A 20,127-nucleotide genomic window follows, 5' to 3' on the forward strand; every position below is an offset into this window, starting at 1 on the left:
TACTTGCACAACAATTGATTCTCTTAATGACTATTTTCTAATGATTAATATAACATTTAATTCTAACTCATTCAACCTAATACTCCTGTAATGATGTTCAATAATGATGAAAAAAATGTCACCATTTCTGAAACAAGCTTGCAATTAGGCAATATAAACCATGCTTATCCTTACTAACTTATATGTTAATAACTATGTTTGGCAGTAAACGCGATTAATTTATGGCGTAATTCTGAACCTCTTGGCTTGCCTTAATCCTAACCAAACATATCAATCAATCAATTTTTTATTTATATAGCGCTTTACAACAACCATGCGTTGATCAAAGCGATCAAAACGTATATTACACACGGTGTGTTTCCTATGCACGTAAAAACACATTTTCGCGTATAAATTGCACGATAAACACACTGCGTGCGAGACGCATTTAGTTGATGTATCTATGGCAACCAAACGTCACTGGTGAGACAAACGTGCAACGAACGGACGGTCAGATTACGTTTTGTCAGGGGAAAAACTGATCAGAAAATGTAATGAAAATGTAACAGAAGTTGTAGAAATGTAGTGGAGTAGAAAGTAAAATAATTGCTACAAAATGTAACGAAGTAAAAGTAAAAAATATGCACTATTTATTCTACTTGAGTAAAGTAAAGATATGTGAAAAATGTACTTAAGTAAAGTAACAAAGTATTTGTACTTCGTTACATTCCACCACTGCCATACAATAAATTTGAAGGTTCATTACAAGACATAATCAATGCATTAAAAATACTTTATAATGCATTATACATTAATGGCTTTAAGTAAAGTGTTATTTTTTTTTAACTTTGTTTAAAATCTGTGTAATATGCTACACAAATATTCCATCCTGCATTTTGTGAAAAGCTTTGGACACTGTGTACTTGAAAGGGTAACGACACACACACACACACACACACATGCACAGAGAGAGAGTTTGTTTTTCTAGGTACTAAGGCTGTGCACCAAATCCAGCTGCTGTTTCATTCCCATGGTGCTCTGAGTGTCTCTTGCAGCTGCATCCAATCAGATCACAGAACCTTGAAACCAAATACTGCCTGAAAATACCGACCATCGTCACGCTTTTTCTGGATATCTCATTCATGAAAATCTGACTCTCTCTCTCTCTGCCTGTCTATCTCTTGCTCTGACTTTCTCAAGAGGTTCTGTCAAATGTTAACTAGGCCTCTTTACCACAGGTGTTGCATATTGGTGATTAAAGCACCTCTGCATCTGTTGTTCCTCAGGCAGGATTTGGTCTGATTACCGCTCACTAGGGTGCAGAGTGCCGTGACCTGCTTTTGTTTGAGTTCAGGCTCATTTTGCTGTCCTTGAATGTTATCACAATTCCTGTAATCAACAAGTGGCTGGTTAGCTTCATTTCATGATAACAGACAACTTAAAGGGTTAGTTCACCCAAAATGAGCGTGTTGTCTTGTGTTGTTCCAACAAGTTTGGAGTAATGTACTCCACAAACTTTTCATTCCATTGCAATGAAAAGAAAATGGACAGGGGAAAGGAAGGAAGTTGTACAAGTTTGGAATGACATGAAGATAAGTCAATGAGTAAATTAATTAAAAGTGTTGTCTGAACTATACCTTTTAACACTGAATTAAAATGATTTCCTTATCGGTGTTTAAACTAAACCGTGCACCTTGCTAAAGAGTGAACAAGATTGTCACTTAAAGCTCTATAAGACTTCCAGATCTAATCTGAATCAAAGCAGCATGTTCTTTCATGCACGATAGTACTTATACCTCAGGTTATGCAAGAATTAGGCCACATACAGTACAGTACATTATGCAATAAGACGCTAGTGTGTCAATTAGCAATACTGGTAGTTTTTGTAGAGCATAAGAAGCAAAACAGCGACAATCTTGTTGACTCAGGACTATGCGTCAATAGGAATGCAGGTTGACAATACGGACCTTTCTCTTTAAAGTAGGACAGTGTGAAGAGCACGTGTTTATCATAAGTATTACATGAAAAGCAGGTTATGACTTTGTTTCCATATATGGCGTCACAAAAGAGTGGTGAAATGTAGGCTAATAGCTCAGGGGGACTGTATTTCTGTGGACAGAGGTAATTGGCATTCTCTTTACTTCTCTGAGTGTTATTTAAAGCAGGTCGTGTTGATTCAGGATTATACAAGGCCCTTGTGTCAAATAGGCTGACTCACCTAGATGTGTTTCCATTTAACTTCAACGCTTCCAATTCAGAGCCGCCTCACCTGCCAAAAGCAGAATCACAGGACAGATGTGGTGATTCAGAGTATCTCTTTGCCTAAATTTGTGGTTTATGAGAGTGCGCACATATCTATAAAGCGAGTGTTTGTGTGAGATGGACCGATTGAGAGGCGTGGGGTGGGGGGTTGTGGGAGATGATGAGAGAATGGCGAAGCAGCGATCCCACAATGGGCCACATTGTTCCAAGCTCATAATCAGAGCGGACATGGAACTTGGCTGGGAGAGTCGTCCCCGTAGCCCTCGACACAGCTGCTGGGACTTCAGTTTATATTCCCTCCATTCTGCTTTCATCAGCATCTCTCTCGCGTGCACTTTCTCTCCGTCTCTGTCTTTCCCATTCAGAGGTTGTTTTTCCTTCCTTGATTTGAAATTAAGGGGTCAAGGCATAAGCGAAGCACTCTTGTGTAAGTTCACTAACTACATAAACAAACTTTGCCAATCAAAAAGAGCCAGAGCTTTGACCTCCTACGGGAATACCAATATCAGCCCTCTATCCAACTGTCTTTGCACCAACCAGCCATTTTTAGTCAGTAGAACAACCAGTAGCCCAGTGGAAAAACCCAGTCAGTAACTCGATCTTTAAAAGATTAGAACTCCACTTCAATGACGAGAGAAATAAGAAGCTTAACAGCTGGCCCAGTGACGGTAGCTGTGTTTACAATAAAATCTCGCAGTCAGCTGCGAGGCCTCTGCGTCATTGGCACGTAAAAATAAAACAAGAGACAAGACCCCTTCACCATGACTCCAAATTTCCAGAGACCAGTGGATGGTGCCACTCCTTGCACAAATTCTGATACATCGCAGGTGGGTAGAGAGGACTCAACGTCCTCGTGCGAATCCATCTACGGATTCCGTCACATGGCATGTCAGCAGCATGTTAAACGATAATTATCACCTCATAGCTTTCTAAGATGATTGGAGTGTGTGTTGGCTGCACATACAGTTGGCTGTGGTTCTTGGCCGTCGGGGTCCGATGATTCCAGGGGGGGGGTTGCATGTTTCTGGGCTTGAGCAGCTTTTAGCATAAACATTACATGGCCCCAGCCAGGAACCGACTCCCTGTACACTGTTAGGGTTGCTGAGAGTGAGTTGTATTTTTGACCTGCTCTAGGTCAGGTGTCCGCCCTTGTGTTGCCTCCCATATGTTTTGCATTTTCTTGCACTATCCACCCCACCCCCAGTCCCGCTGCCCCTGTAATTGCCAGGTAATGTTTCGGCTCCGGCTCCTCCTCTACTACCATTATTCCTGTTCTGGATTAATGTGACTGCCAATAGTGGCCACAGGCTTGGCAGCATTTCAAAAAAGGGGCCCACCTTCGATACATTATACACAAGCAGCTTTCACCAAGGTGTGCATTTCAAGACAGTCTTCCTCTGTTTTTATACTGTGGGTTTTTTTCTGTTAAATCAAAGCTGGAGGGGACACTGGAGACTCTTTTTTTTTCCTGCCCGATCTGATCTCTGTAACCCCTCCCTGCCCATATCAGATATTCCCCAGCCGCCTGGCGCCCAGAAGGAGGCCCACCTTTACCACCCAATGTAGACTAAATCATCCAGACCTGTTGGTTTTCATGGTCATACTCTGTCCAGACCTGGCCAACAGTCACATTTCAGATGAATGAATAAACAACAACAACTAAAGATTGACCGTAACATTATTTTGGCTTGGGTAGATTTGAATTCTGTACTTTTATTTGTGCTCCATTTTTCCTACTTTCTTCCTCTTTTCAATAAGTGGAAAAACCACTTGAGGTGAGCTTTTACAAAAAGTGACAACTGTCAAAAGGTCATCATGTGACTTTTAAGGTATTTGTTTATCTTGTTTTTGTGATTGAGGTTCAAAAAAAGGAACATAAAAATGTCCATACCTTGACAACAAAGTAGGGGATGACCGAAGTCATCTGGGTACAACCTATTGGTCACAGGGGGTCAACCAAAAAACTTGGTTCCTCACGATGCACACTGGGCAACTGAAAGTCAACAGGAAAAAACGGAAAGAGCCAGACAATGGTCCAAATTAACACAAGCTAAATACAGGGCTGATGGGAAGTAATCAAATGATGGCATACAGTCCGGGAACTGCTTGCATGTTCCACTGAGCTCACTATGGGTAAGCCAGTTAAGCAACATCCAGAAGTTATGATGCAACAGGACATCTGTTTAGGTTAATCCACATGTATCCCTATATTCGGTATGCAACAAAGCTCACTCAGTAGGTCTATGAATATGGGCACGGTCTTTCTGGAGACAACTGAGTGTTACTTTCTATAGACAGAGAGGAAAAGTTAGGAATAGGAATTAAGCCAATTATTTTTATTTCAGAAAAATCACAGTTTAGAGGAAGTAAAACTCATTTGTGCTTTCCAGAGAATCACTTGCCTCTTCCTACCACTCTTTGGAGAAAAGGTGAGTAAGAAAGGCAAAGTATAGATAGTAGAAGAGGTTTATCGATTAAAGACCATCTGTAATCATTTCTTCAGTGGGTGTTGAAAACCGTAGTCATAAAGATTTAACCATGATGGTTCTCTCGTCAGCCTAAGGAGACAACCCCAGCTCCCAGCACAGGCACAGTAAGTTTGATGTGGTCCTGAAAATTGTGCGAAGCTTTTGCCCAAGTTAACAAACTTCTTAGCCCAGGTCTCCTTCCCACAAATCTCCACCTCCTCTCCACTCTCCAATCCAGGTTCTTCAATTGTGCCTGTTCCTGGAAAACTCCATAAAACAAGTGGGTTGTAATTCATTATGACCATCTATTCCTGTTGATATTGTAATTTCATATGAATGAGTGCACATGAAAAAGTTCCCAACACCTGGAGCACACTTGCATTTTCCTGTGAATGTGAAGTGTGCTACATGGGCTTCTGCATCACCATTCTTAGTTTCTTCAGTAATGTCTTTGCAGCACATTAGGTTCAACAGAGAATCCTTTACTTATGAAGAACCATATTTCATCATTTTAAATTAAATTGTTGATGTTACATTAGTAACACAGAGCCTTAATATGTCCAAGTGAGTACTGTGTGGCCCTGTCCAGAATGGCACACTTCCTGTACACTTGCAGTCTTGTGAACTTTATAAGTTCACTTGTTAAGTTCACTAGACCACAGGATGTCCCATTTGTCACTTTCAGAAGGGTCTTTGCGAGCGCACCCTTTTTGGCCACTGTGCGCCCTTAATGCTGCAGCAGACTTTTACCTGACAGTCAAAGCTGCATTACATCATAAATGTGTGGACAGTGAAGGCTAAGGGTAGGCACACACCAAACCAATAAAATATTCGGCCAGTATTCTAGCAGTATTCTAACATGTGACGTCACGGGGTTGGTTGGTTTACGAGACAGGAATATGATGGCATACATTATGAACAATGTTTCTATGTGCAGTTAGTCAACATATACCATTAGACGTCGTCTTTTTGTCTAGTACTAATAAACTTCACTAAGTTAGCTAAACACTAAGTTAGCATTAGCTAGTTCATGCTTATCAAGCTTCATGCTTGTCCATTAGTCGTTCGCGGTCAAAACACTGGTGTAAACAATTTTATTTTGGGATATTCACTGCCCAGAGCCTTTTAACTAAAGCCAACCAACCCCGTGACGTCACATGTTAGAATACTGCACAATGGCGGCGCCCTGGTGGCAAAAGATATACCGTTTTTTTTCTTTTTTCTTTTATATGTTTACATTTGTCATGTTTCGTATATAATTGTTGATTATAGTGGAAATCCATCTTGTTAATCATGTAAACTTGATTGACTGCTTCATTTCCCCTTTAACTCTACCTGCTTTGTAAACACATTGTTATGTATAAGGCACAGGTGATTGGTTTCTTCTGTATCATTAGCTAATGAGCTTGCTGCGCAACCTTTCAAATACTTGGGGAGCATTTGCCTTAGCAGTGAAACCCTCCATCTTCCCCAGCTCCACCTGTATAGATCTGCTACGGGTAATATTGTTGACAGCACCGTGTTGTGTATGCATTGGCAGTAGCAAGTCCTCTGGCTCTGCAGCAACAGCAACAGCAGCAGCAGCAGCAGCGTAGCAGATCTATTCCACCAAGACCACAAAACATTGGCATATCCATTACCATGCCAAACACTCAGACAGTTGTCATGACAGAACTGTCTTTTTTTTTAAGATTGAACTGTTATTGATACTTTCTGAATGGAATGAAATGTAATATTTACAATCAGCTTTTCTTACTACTCATTCGAGTTTGTTTTTTGTTTTTTTGAGAGGAAGGTGCAATTTCTTCAATTATCTAGGATTGTCTTCTAGTCAAAACAATTTATCTTAATGTTTCGAACAGCTGTAGTGTCAGAAGTGCATGTTTAATACCTCAAATTATTCTAGTTATGTGTCGGAACACAGCTATGGTGTCATTTAGGTTAAAATGTGAAGTGTCATAAAACTGGCTGGATGAGTGAAGAGGGTGGACACACACACACACACACACACACAGAGAGAGAGAGAGAAACAGGTGGTGGATCATTTAAGCAGTGATTTACAGAGCTCTCCAAAGTTTCATTGTGCCGCTCTTCCTCTAACCTCCTTAGCCTCCTCTTTACAGCGGGCCTAAAAACAGCTCTTCTCTGTTAAACAATAGAGCACACCATCCTCACCCTGTGTTTGCCTCCACAGGAGCGTGACAGCATGGCTTAGTGCACCCGTACAGCTGTGAACATGGGTGTTCGCTAACAAAACACCCACACTTTTCCATCAAATGGTGGTCAATGTGACTATAATGGAATACCCTTAAAGCAGAAGTTCACTTTTCAAAAAACTTTTGCTGATAATTTACTCACCCCCACCCTCAAACTGACAAAGGACTTTAAACGATTCCAGATGATGAATAAGGGTCTTATCAAGCGAAACGATCGCTCATTTGATAAATAAATAACAAAGTTTAAGTTTTATACGCTCAAATGGTCGCCTTGTTCTGTACTCCGATGCACGTTCGTGACTCTCCGGGTCGAACTCGTTCATCAAAACGAAGGAATCTTTTTCCTGAGTCAATTTGTTCGTTGAATGAACCAAAATGACTCATTTTGATGAACGAGTTCGAACAGGAGAGTCACAAACGTGCGCCACAGAACAGAGCAAGGCAAGCATTTGAGCTTATAAAGCTTAAACTTTTTGTTTTTTTTTAAATTTGATAAGACCCTTATTCATCGTCTGGAATCGTTTAAAGCCCTTTGAACAGTTTGCAGTTTGTACTGAAAGTGTCTGTGTAAAGTTGAATGTTAATTAAAAATCATGACAGTAAATTTGATCCTGTTTGTAAAACTATTCACTCGAGAGGCGAGTTCCTGTTTAGTCTGTGAAAACTAAGTAAACAGATAAAAGAACATATTCAATCACGTTGTGCTTGCTCACTGCTTTTATCCATCCCAGATCTCATTTACCGTCCAAAATAGCAACGTGTCTCAGTCCTCCTGAATTTGTGTGTGATTAGGGTCAAGAATATGTGAATTTCCGCCAGAAGTTGTGGGTGCGAAAACCCTATCATCTGAAGGTGTTAATCTTGTGACTGGTTCCTAAAATGCTTCCGTAGCATGCATCGAATGAAAGTTGTGAAGTGGTTTAATAAAGTAAAAATTATTTTCTGTGGTTGCCCAAACTGTATTTTTGAAACATGACCTTTATTAGTTTCCACATCCCTTTAATGTGACATTTCCGAGTCCCATCACCTAAAATAAAGGTTATGCTCTCTGTGTTGCTAGGCTTATACTTTGTATTGCCTTGTGTTGGACTGATTTTATGATTTGTTGTACACATGTTTATGTCAAGGTGAGAACGTTTGTGTTTGTGAGCGCACTTTGTCTGAGCAAGTGAGCATGCCCGGAGGACAGGGGGATGGAAGGAACAGGCCCGACTGGTTTCATTTGGCCCTAATCTTGTTGGAACATAGCCTCTGAGAAACTGTGAGGAGATTTACCAATGAAATCTCAGGTTAGGTAGGTTTTTTTTTCTGATGGTAGGCTCTGAATGATAAAGGAACCGTTTTTACCTCAGGCATTATGTGTGGGTGTGTGTGTGTGTGTGTGTGTGTGTGCATGTATCGTTTTGGTCTACATGTGCTTTCTCACATGTCAGTCGTCAAGTCGTAGAGATATATGAGAATCTTACTAATAATCCAAATCACCTCAACATCGTCAACATCATCTGTTCTCATATTAGTCAAATCTCATTCATGAATCCCTACTCAAAACCTGTTTCCTTTTCATTTTCTTACATAAGTTTTTATAGTCCCCTTTGCAGACAGATGACTCATATTGAACCAGTCACAAGATAAAGTTCCTATCAGTTATTCGTTTGTCTGTCTGTTACAACAATGTTATCGTGGATTATTTTGAGAAAGCAGACTATCAGAGCATGTCATTTCTTAGTGCTTACTCAAGGTCCCACCATGGATAAGAACTACATGGGGTGTGTTTGAGTGTGTGAACGGAGCAAAAGTAATATTTTTCCCTCAGGCATTTACTTAAGGTTCTACCAGAAGATAAGCAGATTACTGGTCTTCTGTACTCTTGTCTGACATGTTGGAGCCTGAGTGTGTGTTGAATGGTTTCGTTGCCCTCAGGACACAGATGGCTTGTAGCTTGTAGATGACTGCTGGTGAAATTTTTCTTAAATGGTTTGACAAAGCTAGAATGGAAAAAAAAAAAACATTATACCTAAATTATTGTCTGGAGTTTTTGACTTTTTGACCTAAATTATCCTTTATCCTGGAATGTTCTGATGGACCCAGACTGAGTTTGGAACTCATGTTGGATCATGAAGCTTTGGTAATATTTAGTTAAAGTTTTGGTCTGGCTGGCACAACCCAGACAGCAACATAGTGTCGCCCCAGTTTCGGGCCGCATGTGGATTCCATGCGTACCAGATGTGGGCCGGATCTGGGCCGACACTGTCTGAGAAGGGTCTCAGCGTCATCACCTTCACCCACACATGCTCACACAAATAGACCAGGTTCAACTTTCCAGTCGCCTACCGTCTAGAGCTTGACCTTTAAGACCACGCCAACCTTTCTCTTTCCCCTGTTATGGTTTATTCACAGTGAATTAATGGAGGTGATGGCTTCAGATCATGTCATGTCCACCCTCCATTTGTTTGGCGCCACATTACATCGCATTTACATTTCAGCGCCAATGGTTTTCTCACATCTCCAACTCTCATTGAAGTTGAAGTCAATATGGATGACCCAGTAATACTAAAATCTACTTCCAGTTTGAATCTAGTTGAAAGAACATTGCTTTCAACCGGAGTCAGCAAAGTCAGTGACTGAATGTGTGTGTTATCAGAGTGAAAACAACAAGTTATTTTGGGTCTATAGTGTTTGAGAACATGCGAGGCAGGAAGGGCATGAAAGAAAGGTGGTTTGGAGCTTCAGACACATTGTGCGTCATTACTCTCACGTCCTTAAAATGTCAAAAGCAACATCAAACAATTTGAGGTATGCATTCCCCTCACTGTACTTTGATGCTTTTGACAGAAATTTGAAATGTTGAAAATGTTAAGGTGTTCCTTATGAACACGCGTGTGAAATGAAAACAACAAAAGCACTTTTGCAAAACCGCCTTAACCTTGGGGGCTGACATTTTATTGAAGAGGAATACTTATTGCTATTTCTACCTTTTTTGGTCATGGAGTTGCATATCAGCCTCAGCATTTCTCCTCCAGCATCCCATCTGTCATCTAATATGTCTTTTCTGTCCAGATATTGCAGTTTCTCTGTTGCCTTCAACTCAACTCTTGAAAGTCCTACAGTAAGATCCAACCCAAACAGTAAGCGCAGTACAGATCAGAGATATGACAGGGTTAAGCAGCTCAGTTTCAGCTATCTAACTTGGTCTACTTTATGCAACATTGTGCTGTTTCAGCAGCCAGAGAAATGCTGCAAATAGAACCCAGTGGCTGGGTGCAGTCACAACCACACTTTCCTTTGCACCTGGTTCCACTACCAGCGCACCTTCATGTTGAAGCCTTTCCAAACCGCACATTTTTTCGAGCTCTTTTCTTCCTAACACCTTTTTCTGTCAACTCTTCTGCTCTGTGTGTAGGTCAAGGGTTGCTCTGCAAGGGAAAAGAACCCATTTGGTGGACTATGGAAACAGCCAGGGGGGCAAGGTTAATATTCATGACCAGAGGATTGAATAACTGCACAACTTCAGAATCAGTAGTCTGGGGGGAGACATTCCTGGTCCTGAGTGTGAGTTCTTGGCTAAGTTCGGAAACTTCACATGTAGAATGACTTCTGGTGGACCTTCCAATTGACCTATGGCTAAGCCACGCCCTCAAACAGGATGAGCCAATCACAGTGCGCAGCTAACCCAATACGCTCGGACATTCTCTGCTTCCACGTCCATTGAAATCAATTGCAGTTAGTCCGTTTTCATTCGTTTTTTCTTGTTATTTTAAGTTTAAAATGGTCAAACGGTGTGCATGGGGTACATGCAACTCTGACACTAGGTTCCCGAGAGGCTGGGCGACGGTGTGTATTTTTTTTTACCCTTTCCCAAGCCACATCTCAACCGAGATAAGTGTCTGCTCTGGATTAAGTTATGCGATTAAGTTATGCGGTAGACCACAACACCAACTAAACGTGGATAAATTAAACAAGGAAGTCTACATCTGTTCTAAGTTAAGTTAACAACGTATTTGAACGTTATCTTTAAAATCTCTAACGTAACTTTAGGCTAACGTTAGCCTAACATTAGAAAACGTTAACGTTAGCTTCTTGCTACGTTGTAGCCACGTCATGTCACTTAGCTTCATTAACGTATCTGTATATAACCGAGATAACAAATGTTAACAATGTTGTGCTGAATGTTTCATGTAAATACTGTAGCACCAAACGGTGATGGCAATGATATGCGGTTTATCACGTTTACAATTTGACCTGTACATTTTCGCCTGGAGCTGAAGCTTTTCATCGACCTTCTCAACAGTAAAATTATTAATATAACCCCCCAATGCATAGTTAAGACCCTTTAGGGGACTTCGAGATGATATATAATCTTTCTGTCTCCAAAATCACCAATTACCTCCTGTGAAATGTCTCCTACTGTGACCGCTGCCACAGCGCCTGTCCCCGAATGTTGACTGTTTGTCCGAGTGAGTGGAGGGGGCGTGGCTTAGCCATAGGTTAATTGTCATAACTGAGGTAAAATGGCACAGGCTGCTCCAAAAATACATAAAGTACATAAAGAAAATGGAGGGGGGTAGTTTGTCTAAAACATTCGATGGGGTTCACAGTTCTAGGGGGTCATCTGAGGTTGCCAAGGCATCTCTTCAAGGTATTCTGGTTTTACCTTTTTTTTATGATAGTAAATATCTTCAGGTGTTTTTGTTGTAATCTGAAACCAGTTGCATGCCTACAGGGGCCCTGGGAAATTTGTCCATGACACAACCAACTTGTTATTTTTCAGCTTTACGGTAACACAATTTTAGACTTGTTTCCTCATTGTTTTGGTAATATATCTCAGTGTAATGGTCTCATGTAAAATTATTCACATGGACAAGGACAACCTCTTACCTTAAAGAAAACAAGTAACTTTTCTGGCTTTCCACTTGTGCTACACACACACACACATGCTCAGCTGTTGCTAGCAATACATACAAAAAGCAGAATTAGCTAATTTTTGCCTGTTATAGCTCTGCTCAAAAATAGCAATCCATTCCAGGACTTCCTGATAGATGAATTAGAAAGTCTACGAGTGTTACTCAACCCTGATACACATCCTCAGGTTAAACAGCAACTGTTTGCTACAGAAGCCACACATGAAGCTTTCCGGGCCGTAGCCTCTTTCTCTTTCTCCAGCCGCACTGCAAGCGCAACAGAGTGCCGCTTCCTGTTTATGACGAGAACACAGAATACCTATATGTTTACAGGCACATTTTACAAGTGCTGCAGGATGTGGCCTCGCTCACGAGGGTGGAGATAGTGTGTGCAGTGAAGGAAAGATGGGGAGGTTGAGGGTTTCTTTATATAGTTATACCTGAGAGAACATACCAAGCAACTGAACATACCAATTATTTCCATCACATGCACAATGGAAATAGAAACAAGGAACATATTTTATTGATTTTTGGAAAAAGCTATTTTGTTGTTTGGTGCCAGCAAGTTGCTCAATCCAAACATGTATTGAACTCTGCGTAAACACTGACCATATCTACCAGTGAAGCATTGTACAAGCCTAAAAAAGGCCCTTAAATGCACAAATGTCATTGCGTTATAAAGTAACTAAATGGCATTTATAAACAAATCATGCTATTTTTAGAAGATAATGTCAAGTTCCCACAGTTTACATGGGTGTCCTATAGCAAAATAACCACAGATGTAGGTCATTGTGGACAATTAACACTAAGTTTTGACAACCAGAAACTGTCCCAAAAAATTGGACAGTATACATATGTGTAAACGTGTATATATATATATATATATATATATATATCATTTCTTTTGTTTCACAAACCTCACAAACTTTTCTCGAAGTTTGCGCTTGCATATAATCAGATATAGTATAAAATATGCATATTTGCATGCTGTCCGAGCTTGGAATTTGGCCCAAACTCAGGATAGGATAGGAATAATTGAGAGTGAGGAGTTGGGGTGGACGGATGCTGAAAAAACTGTGGTAGAACAGAAGTCGGCTCTATATATTGTTAATAAAACATAATGATTTTGTGAAATGATTTGCTTAAGTCTGCTTGTGCATCTCATGCAATGGAATTAAGATTTTTTTTTTTACATAATTTTAGGATACAAGTCTAAGTCTGACTTGAGTGTTCATATGTACTATGTATATGTAGAGAAGCAGTATCAGATTTGCTTTACAGAGGCTCTGACATTCTCCTTGTTGTGATTTATTGTAATATAGTTTAAATATCTACATATGCACAAAAATTTCCCCATTGTTTAGGAAGACATCAGATAAGGAAACAGATACAGATAAACTGGCGATTCTTCCTAAATCTGTGAGATCTGATGTCAAAGCAACTGTACTTGGTATAAGGGGGTTTTCAGTTAACTTAATCTGTTTGAGGACAAAGTTACATAACGGCCAGGCTCTAACGGTTGCCCTGATGTAATGTGTCATGCTTTGACTTCTTCTCTCACCTGAATTCATAACCATTTCAGAAGAAACTAGGGAAGCAGATTTCCCATTAGAAACTGTAATGGAGTTTGACCATAGTTAGGTCAGTACCCCCTCAATTCCTTCTCTCGACTGAAGACTATTCCTCCTAACAACTCCCTCATGACAGTCAACCATGGGTTACAATGTTTCTATGCAGAATATCTGTTTTCCTACATTACAGATGCCAGATCCAGAGATTAGCAAAGCCATAATGATCCAGAATTGGGGTTCTGTGAAAATTGCTGTCCTAACCAAATAAGTTTGAGTTCTCTTCCCCTCAGTGGTCAGTCGCTAGTATAATTCAGTCAAGCTTGGAATGAGACATTCTCAAGACAATTTGGTAGTATGCATAGCCAAAACCATCTACCCTGCTTTATAAACACACATTATTACGATCATTGATAATATTGGTTCTTTAAACTTTAATAGCATTTGACAGCTGGACGCATTTAATTGTCCTTGCTCCAAGTCATCCATCGCCTTGCTTTCACCACAAGATAAATACTGCAAGAAATGATACACCAGATCATTTATTTTTTCAAAAATATGGGTTTTTATTGGTTTTAACTGCAATCAGTCATTACAAAAAGAGATCAATCTTATATAAACTCATAGAAATCACTGTAGTGAACAGCAATAGCTGTTAATATGAAAAAAAAAAAATACATTCAACTCTTTTTTTTACTTTCTTTGTGTCTATACTGTTAACCAACTTGGACAATCATTGCTTTAACCACTGAAGATACAAGCAATAAGTCATAAAAAAATAACATCCCAGCTTTATTTAAGGCAAAGAATGCTTGCTCCTGGAATGTGTAAAGAGGCACTTTACATATGGGCTGGAAGCTCTAAACGTCCACAGACAACAGAACTTTAACCCATTAGGTCACAATTATTGCCTGCAATTCATCATATCCACCACCACCATAATCGAATAAACTGCTTTAACACTGGAGGTTTATTACTTGCAACATCATTAAACCTTTGTAACGAACAATCGAAACAATAAAAAAGCACTTCATGGTGGCATTTAAAATGTGGTACTTGTGTTTTAAGGCCACAAAACTCCTGCATCTTGAATCAACTTGTTAATCTGAAAAAACAATGCGTGTTGATAATTTGTTCCATATTATATCATATCTCTCACCAGGCTCAGGCATTCAGTAAACTGGATTTGTAATCCAAGTCCGTTATTCACAACAAAATGCAACATTTGGTGCTTAAGAAACGATTTTCTAAGAAACGACGGGGGGTGGAGTGTGGAAGTGGAAAGTATTTTCTTCCTTTCATTTTTAAAATACCTGTACTGATATAATCATACGAGTTTATTTTCAAGGAATGATTGTGTGGTAGTACTGATTTTGCAGTCAAATGTTTGGGAAAAGGGAATGACAATAAATAAATCAAAATGCAGAGGATTTTTTTTTTGCTTTTGCTTTTTTGCTTTAAATTAAGTGTAGTTGCCAACAAAAGTCATTGTAGTACAATATATTAAACTGTGAAAAAAGAAAGCTGACAAGTCTTCACAATCTTAAGATTAATACAGAAGATCATAATTTAACATAAAAGAAAATATATTCTATCGTTTCATTATCAAGATAAATACAAACAAAATTAACAAAAAAATGCATATGATCACCAATAAATATGTTTTTGATAAGTTAAATAAGCAGTGACAAGCAAAACCTTCTGTTCTGAAAGGTTTTCAAACAATAACAATAATATAACCATAATAATAATAATAAACAATGACCATAGTAAAAATCAAAACCAAGAGGTGGAAAGATGACAAAATTACAAAGTGCTCCTCTGAGCAGAATCTATGGAGAGAGAGAGAGAGAGAGAAAACGTGCATGAAAAACTAAAGTGAAGCTGCAGGAGGTTGAACTGCACCTTGGGAATGATGGAATTCCCCCTCTGTTTGCCGATTGGACTGAGGGAAGGCGGCATTTTGAGGTGGGACAGAAGAAAGAGTTTGTCTGTAAGGTTTAATAACAAGATTCCCTTCCCAACAAACGTTAAGTAACCAGGCAGCAACTAATGGGAAAAAGGGGCACTAACAACAACAACAACAAAAATCGTAAGGAATTGTTCATTTTTGAGTGGAGACATCTCAGGCTAGCTGTAAGCGAGACATGGAGCACATAGCACCTGATTGAACATTTAAATGTGCCTGAAATATTCCAGAGCTCCATTCCCATTCAACCCATATGAGAGAAGTCCTTCCAGCAGACTAATGTGTAATCTGCAACTTCAAGGGAGGGAGAGCACACACTCAAAACAAGAGCTACATAATTAGGCCACAAGGAACGAAAAAATATATATTAAAGATAAAAGAAACAGTGGTCCATTCACCCCAACACTTAACCCCAGGCACTTGTCTTTTTTTCATATTCTTTTCCTCTTTACGCTTTAAACCGGTCTACAAAGACAGTTGTGAAAGGTCTAAGCATGACACTTGTGAACTTTAGGTAGTTATGAAAGAGTGTCCTTGAGAAGAGTGGCAATTTGTGAGGGGGGGGAAGGGCGCAGATCTCACCCTTAACCGTGCCACAGGCTTCGCTACACTTGACTGCAGCTGTGGCACCTGGCACAACAGTCTCATACCTCTCACGATTAGCATTTCGCTAATCCACTTCCTGCGTGTTTGGCACAGTCACACCAATGGGCTCTGCGAGATGAGGCTCGGAAAACAGAAGGGTCTTGAGGCTGGGAGAGTTTTAGCTTGTTCTGGTTAAAAAGAGTACTCAAAAAGAGAAAGATCCCTTAATTCACTGCATCGGTTTCAGAGTAGAGGCGATACAAGGAGGGAAGTCTACGGCTTCTAGGGGGCCGGAGAAATGGCGAGAGGTAGAGGGAGTGCTAGCGTCTCATCCTCTCTGCCCAAGACTGCTGCGTGCAGTAGAAAGGGGGATGGGGTCCGGCTCAATGTGCTTTAGTCATCGGAGATGGAAAGCCTGCTGAAGATGGGCAGTCGGCGTGTGGTGTCAAGGACGGGAGATTCGGAGCCACTCAGACTTCCGCTCGAGCTGCTCTGGTAGCCCTCTTGGTCAGAAAGCGAATCTGGCTGACTGGATGGAGACTCGTAGAGTTGGGGAGACTCTGACATGGCCCTGAAGTAGTAAGGGGTTGGTGTTGGGGAAGATGGCGCCTGGGTGGAAGGGTCGGAGCAGGACAAAGGTGCACTTCCCAGGCTGGGGCTGAAGAGGTTGGCCAGCTCCTGGCTGGAATACGTGAAGGGGTTGCTGCTAGGCCAGTCGGGGAGATCGTCAGGCGGAAATATAGGTGGAGGGGTGACCGAGGTGGGACTGTCCCTCAAGCCTCCAGAGCTGGGGAACCCCGCAAAGCTGTAGCTGTGTTGCAGCCGAGGCCTCTCCATCTTGTTGGAGGCCGAAAGGGGGGATGGGGTTGGAGGAGGTCCGCGGCGCTCCTCTGCATTGTGGATGAAGTGGCATCGCGGACCGTAGGGGCAGAAGCCGATGGTGTGGAATGTGCGGCAGAGCTCCGTCTTGTACTTGGGATGGCGGCTGAGGCTGCGCAACTCATGAATGCCATGGGCAAACTGGCACTTGTCACCGTACTTGCAGGCACCGTTCTCCTCGAATGGCCTGCATAACTCTGTCTTGTAACGGCTCGAGTTGACCTGGCTGTTGGGGCCTCCAGGGCCCGAACACTTCTGTAGCAGGCGATCCCCCGTCTCTGAGAAGGAGCGGTCTCGAAGTCGGTTCTCTTTGTTGCTGCTGCCGGTGGTTCCTGTCCCTGAGCCGAGCAGGGAAGGATCTGCCTTAGCAATGTTCAAGAACTGGTTTTGGTTAAGTTTGGTGCTAGCCAAAGTGACAGAGTGCCGGCGCTGGTAAACCCCAGTGGAGGGTGTCCCCACAGCCTTCCTGTCCAGCAGGCACCCAGTGGGGTTGGAGATGGGCAGATTTGCCCCCGTGCAAGGGACAGAGACAGGGTGCGGTGTACTGAGGATGTTGTTACTGTAGTTCAGCATTTTGTTCTACAAAAGGAGAGACAAAAAATGGAAAATAATGACATGGAATTCAGTTTTTGAAAGCCACAACATGGCTTAACGCTTTTGCTCTGGCTTCGTGTTAAACCCATGAGTAAATACAGGCCTAAACAATAGCTAGTTTGGTTTGATGCCCACTAAGAGAACGCTTGACTGCTTTAGAAAAGCAAAGACTGCTGCGCATATCTGATACGATTAAAAACCCAACAACGCATACAGTATCAAATGTGAGACTTGGTTTGTATATAGACCCATGTGGAGATTAAGAACCCAGTCTGACAACAAGATCAGTGTCATGTGTGACACTACAAACTAGTATTTTACATGAGAACATTTCTCTGTACTACACAGGGTCAGTTAACATGGGTTAACCACTGAAATAAGCTCATATCTTAGATCAGCTCACCAGCTTGACACACTGGTTTTCTAAGTCACTCCTCACAGTTTAATTCAATGAAATCATGGGACAGCCCTGACTTTGCACAGATTCCTACACCATTCAAGTTCTTACACCAAAACAGGTAAATTTTTTTCCAGGTTTGAGTATATGTTGATTTATCAGTAGCTTAAACACTTCAAAAGGAAGCAATCTGAAAGATACATAGCAGTTGATACTTGTGGGAAGTTGACGTGTAGGCTACTGATGTGTAATACAACGTCAAACGCTATTAAAACACCAAGTTTTACTTGCATGCATGTAGTCTCTCAATTGAAACGAAGTTAGTTAATTGAATATAAGTACTTTAATGCATTTTTAACACTTCATGACCGTTTTGAATGAAATATTGAAGATAAAAAAAGTTTAATATGATGATGTACAAATTAATTGCAAGGACCTAAGAGAAACACTTTCCATTAACCTTCAGAAACTTTTAAACTTAAACTTAAATTTTGATGAAACATTATGCATCAACTATCCACATGTTGTAAAATCACAGCCATGACTTCTCCAGAACAACCTAAACAGGGAACTTTACTGGCTGCAAGCCGCTGGCACGCACTGAAGTCTCGTTCATTGCTACATTTTAAGCTTAAAATTTGAATTCAGAGTGGTTAAAGCTGTTGCAATTTAGTCGTGGTTGTTTGCTGTTACTTAAAATAACCAAAAACCGTCCATTCAAACTTATTTTCCAAGTCTGATCGTCCACATTCCACAACACAAACTGATCCAGCTGAAACTTTTTTTCTTACCTTGTTGCTGATCACTTCGCTAAAGTCGAAGAAAGGCGACAACACGGCTGTGGTCATCTTCCAATCGAGGATAAATCAAACTGCGAGAAGAATCGGATACTTTAAATTATAACAAGCTAGGTTCTGGTTGTGTAAACTTGTGTTGCCCTATATGAAACCCCCTCTGTCTTGCTCCTCTCGAAGCATTTCCTTTTAACCCACATGCAGGAGGGGCCACGAAACGTCGCTACATATGGGCGTTTCTCTCAAGCGCCTTTCCCCCCCTCAAGTTTTCACTTCTCTCTCCCTCAGAAGCAAAGCAGTTTAAAAGTTAGCTAGACCTCTTGTACACGCTCATAAGTAAATCAGCGACCATGAGTCTAGTTGTTTGTTTCGATGATTTCTGCACGGAGTTCTGTAACGCGCTAATTCAACGTCTGTAACTCCGTGTTTTTTTTTTGTTTTTTTTAACTTGTAATATTTGTCTGCTACGAATTAATCTACAACTTTTAGTTAAACTGAGTTGATGAATGGCAAGTACAAAGAGAACTGTACAATTTACTACAGCATTATTAGAAAACATTTCGTTCATGAATGTATTGTTAATCATATAGCCTATAGGCCTACTTCAAAATAACTTCACCCACCTTATTTCATTGTAACCATTTTTTTTGTGTCAATTTGAAGTAGTTTTTCTGTAAATTCTTTATATTTTACTCTTTATATTCTTTATATTTTATTCTTTATATTTACATTAAAAACTAACCTATAAAGCTAAAGAGTATTATATCAAATTGAATAGTATAGTGCTACTTTTGAGACCACTTTAAAATGCACAGTACAGCACTCAGGACAGACCCCCCTCCCAGCTCACTTCAGCAAACTATGACAGGGCAAGAACTGCACTCTTGTCCTTCTGTATGTGTTACAGCCGAGGAAGAACAGCACCACTTAGGACAAAAGTTTTATAGAAATGTTGGAGGAGGAGGCAGATTGACTGGGGATGTTTGGTACAACGCTACATTGCCCTGGGCTGTGTGGGGCGGAGGAGAGCAGGACGGGGTCATAACATCCCCCCTCCTCTCTACCTCCTCTCAGCCAGAGGTGGATGTTTTTCTAAAGGCATTTTTTTTCACCACACTTTATTAGTGCATTTAACATGAGGACTGTAGGCGAGATGCGAGGAACTTGTTGAACTACACCGAGTTTATTATTTTTTAATTTAAAAAATAGTATGAGTATGCTTTTTTAAACAAGTTTAACAAGAACTGTGGTACAGAGTAATCTCCCCCCAGGGTGTAACAGACAACTGAAGGTTGACAGCAATGGTGGAGATTGCATTTCAAAGTGTTTCCAACTAACTTATCAATACTTTGATGATATGGGTTGTATCCTCAGTTTAGATAGGAAAGGTTATTTTCACTTATACAAAGTTCAAGAATGCATTTGATCTCCAGTTAGTATATAACTGTTTATTTTATTTTATAATGTGTTTGTCACAGATAATGCAAATGAATTGTAGTGGCTTTAAAGTGTTTGCGC

The 20,127-nt window shown here is 40.7% G+C and overlaps 1 protein-coding gene across 1 annotated transcript; it reads right to left on the bottom strand.

Moving 5' to 3' along the window:
• Positions 1-15,921: 15,921 nt before the first annotated feature.
• On the bottom strand, positions 15,922-18,789 carry zfp36l1a (ZFP36 like 1 zinc finger CCCH-type a). The gene is made up of 2 exons (XM_039667384.2): positions 18,607-18,789; positions 15,922-17,403 (listed from the first exon to the last, which is right to left on the bottom strand). Exons 1-2 carry the CDS (start codon positions 18,661-18,663, stop codon positions 16,339-16,341), a joined length of 1,122 nt encoding a protein of 373 aa, XP_039523318.1. The 5' UTR covers positions 18,664-18,789; the 3' UTR covers positions 15,922-16,338.
• Between the last annotated feature and the right edge of the window lie 1,338 nt (positions 18,790-20,127).

The sequence above is a fragment of the Pimephales promelas genome, chromosome 15 (assembly GCF_988280905.1).
Source record: "Pimephales promelas chromosome 15, fPimPro1.hap1.1, whole genome shotgun sequence".
In the NCBI taxonomy this organism is placed as follows: Eukaryota; Metazoa; Chordata; class Actinopteri; order Cypriniformes; family Leuciscidae; genus Pimephales; species Pimephales promelas.

Coding starts and splice junctions, on each gene's coding strand:
- zfp36l1a (XM_039667384.2), bottom strand. CDS start 18,663: ATGACCACAGCCGTGTTGTCGCCTTTCTTCGACTTTAGCGAAGTGATC. Junction 17,404..18,606: donor GCGAAGTGATCAGCAACAAG/GTAAGAAAAAAA, acceptor CTCCTTTTGTAG/AACAAAATGCTGAACTACAG.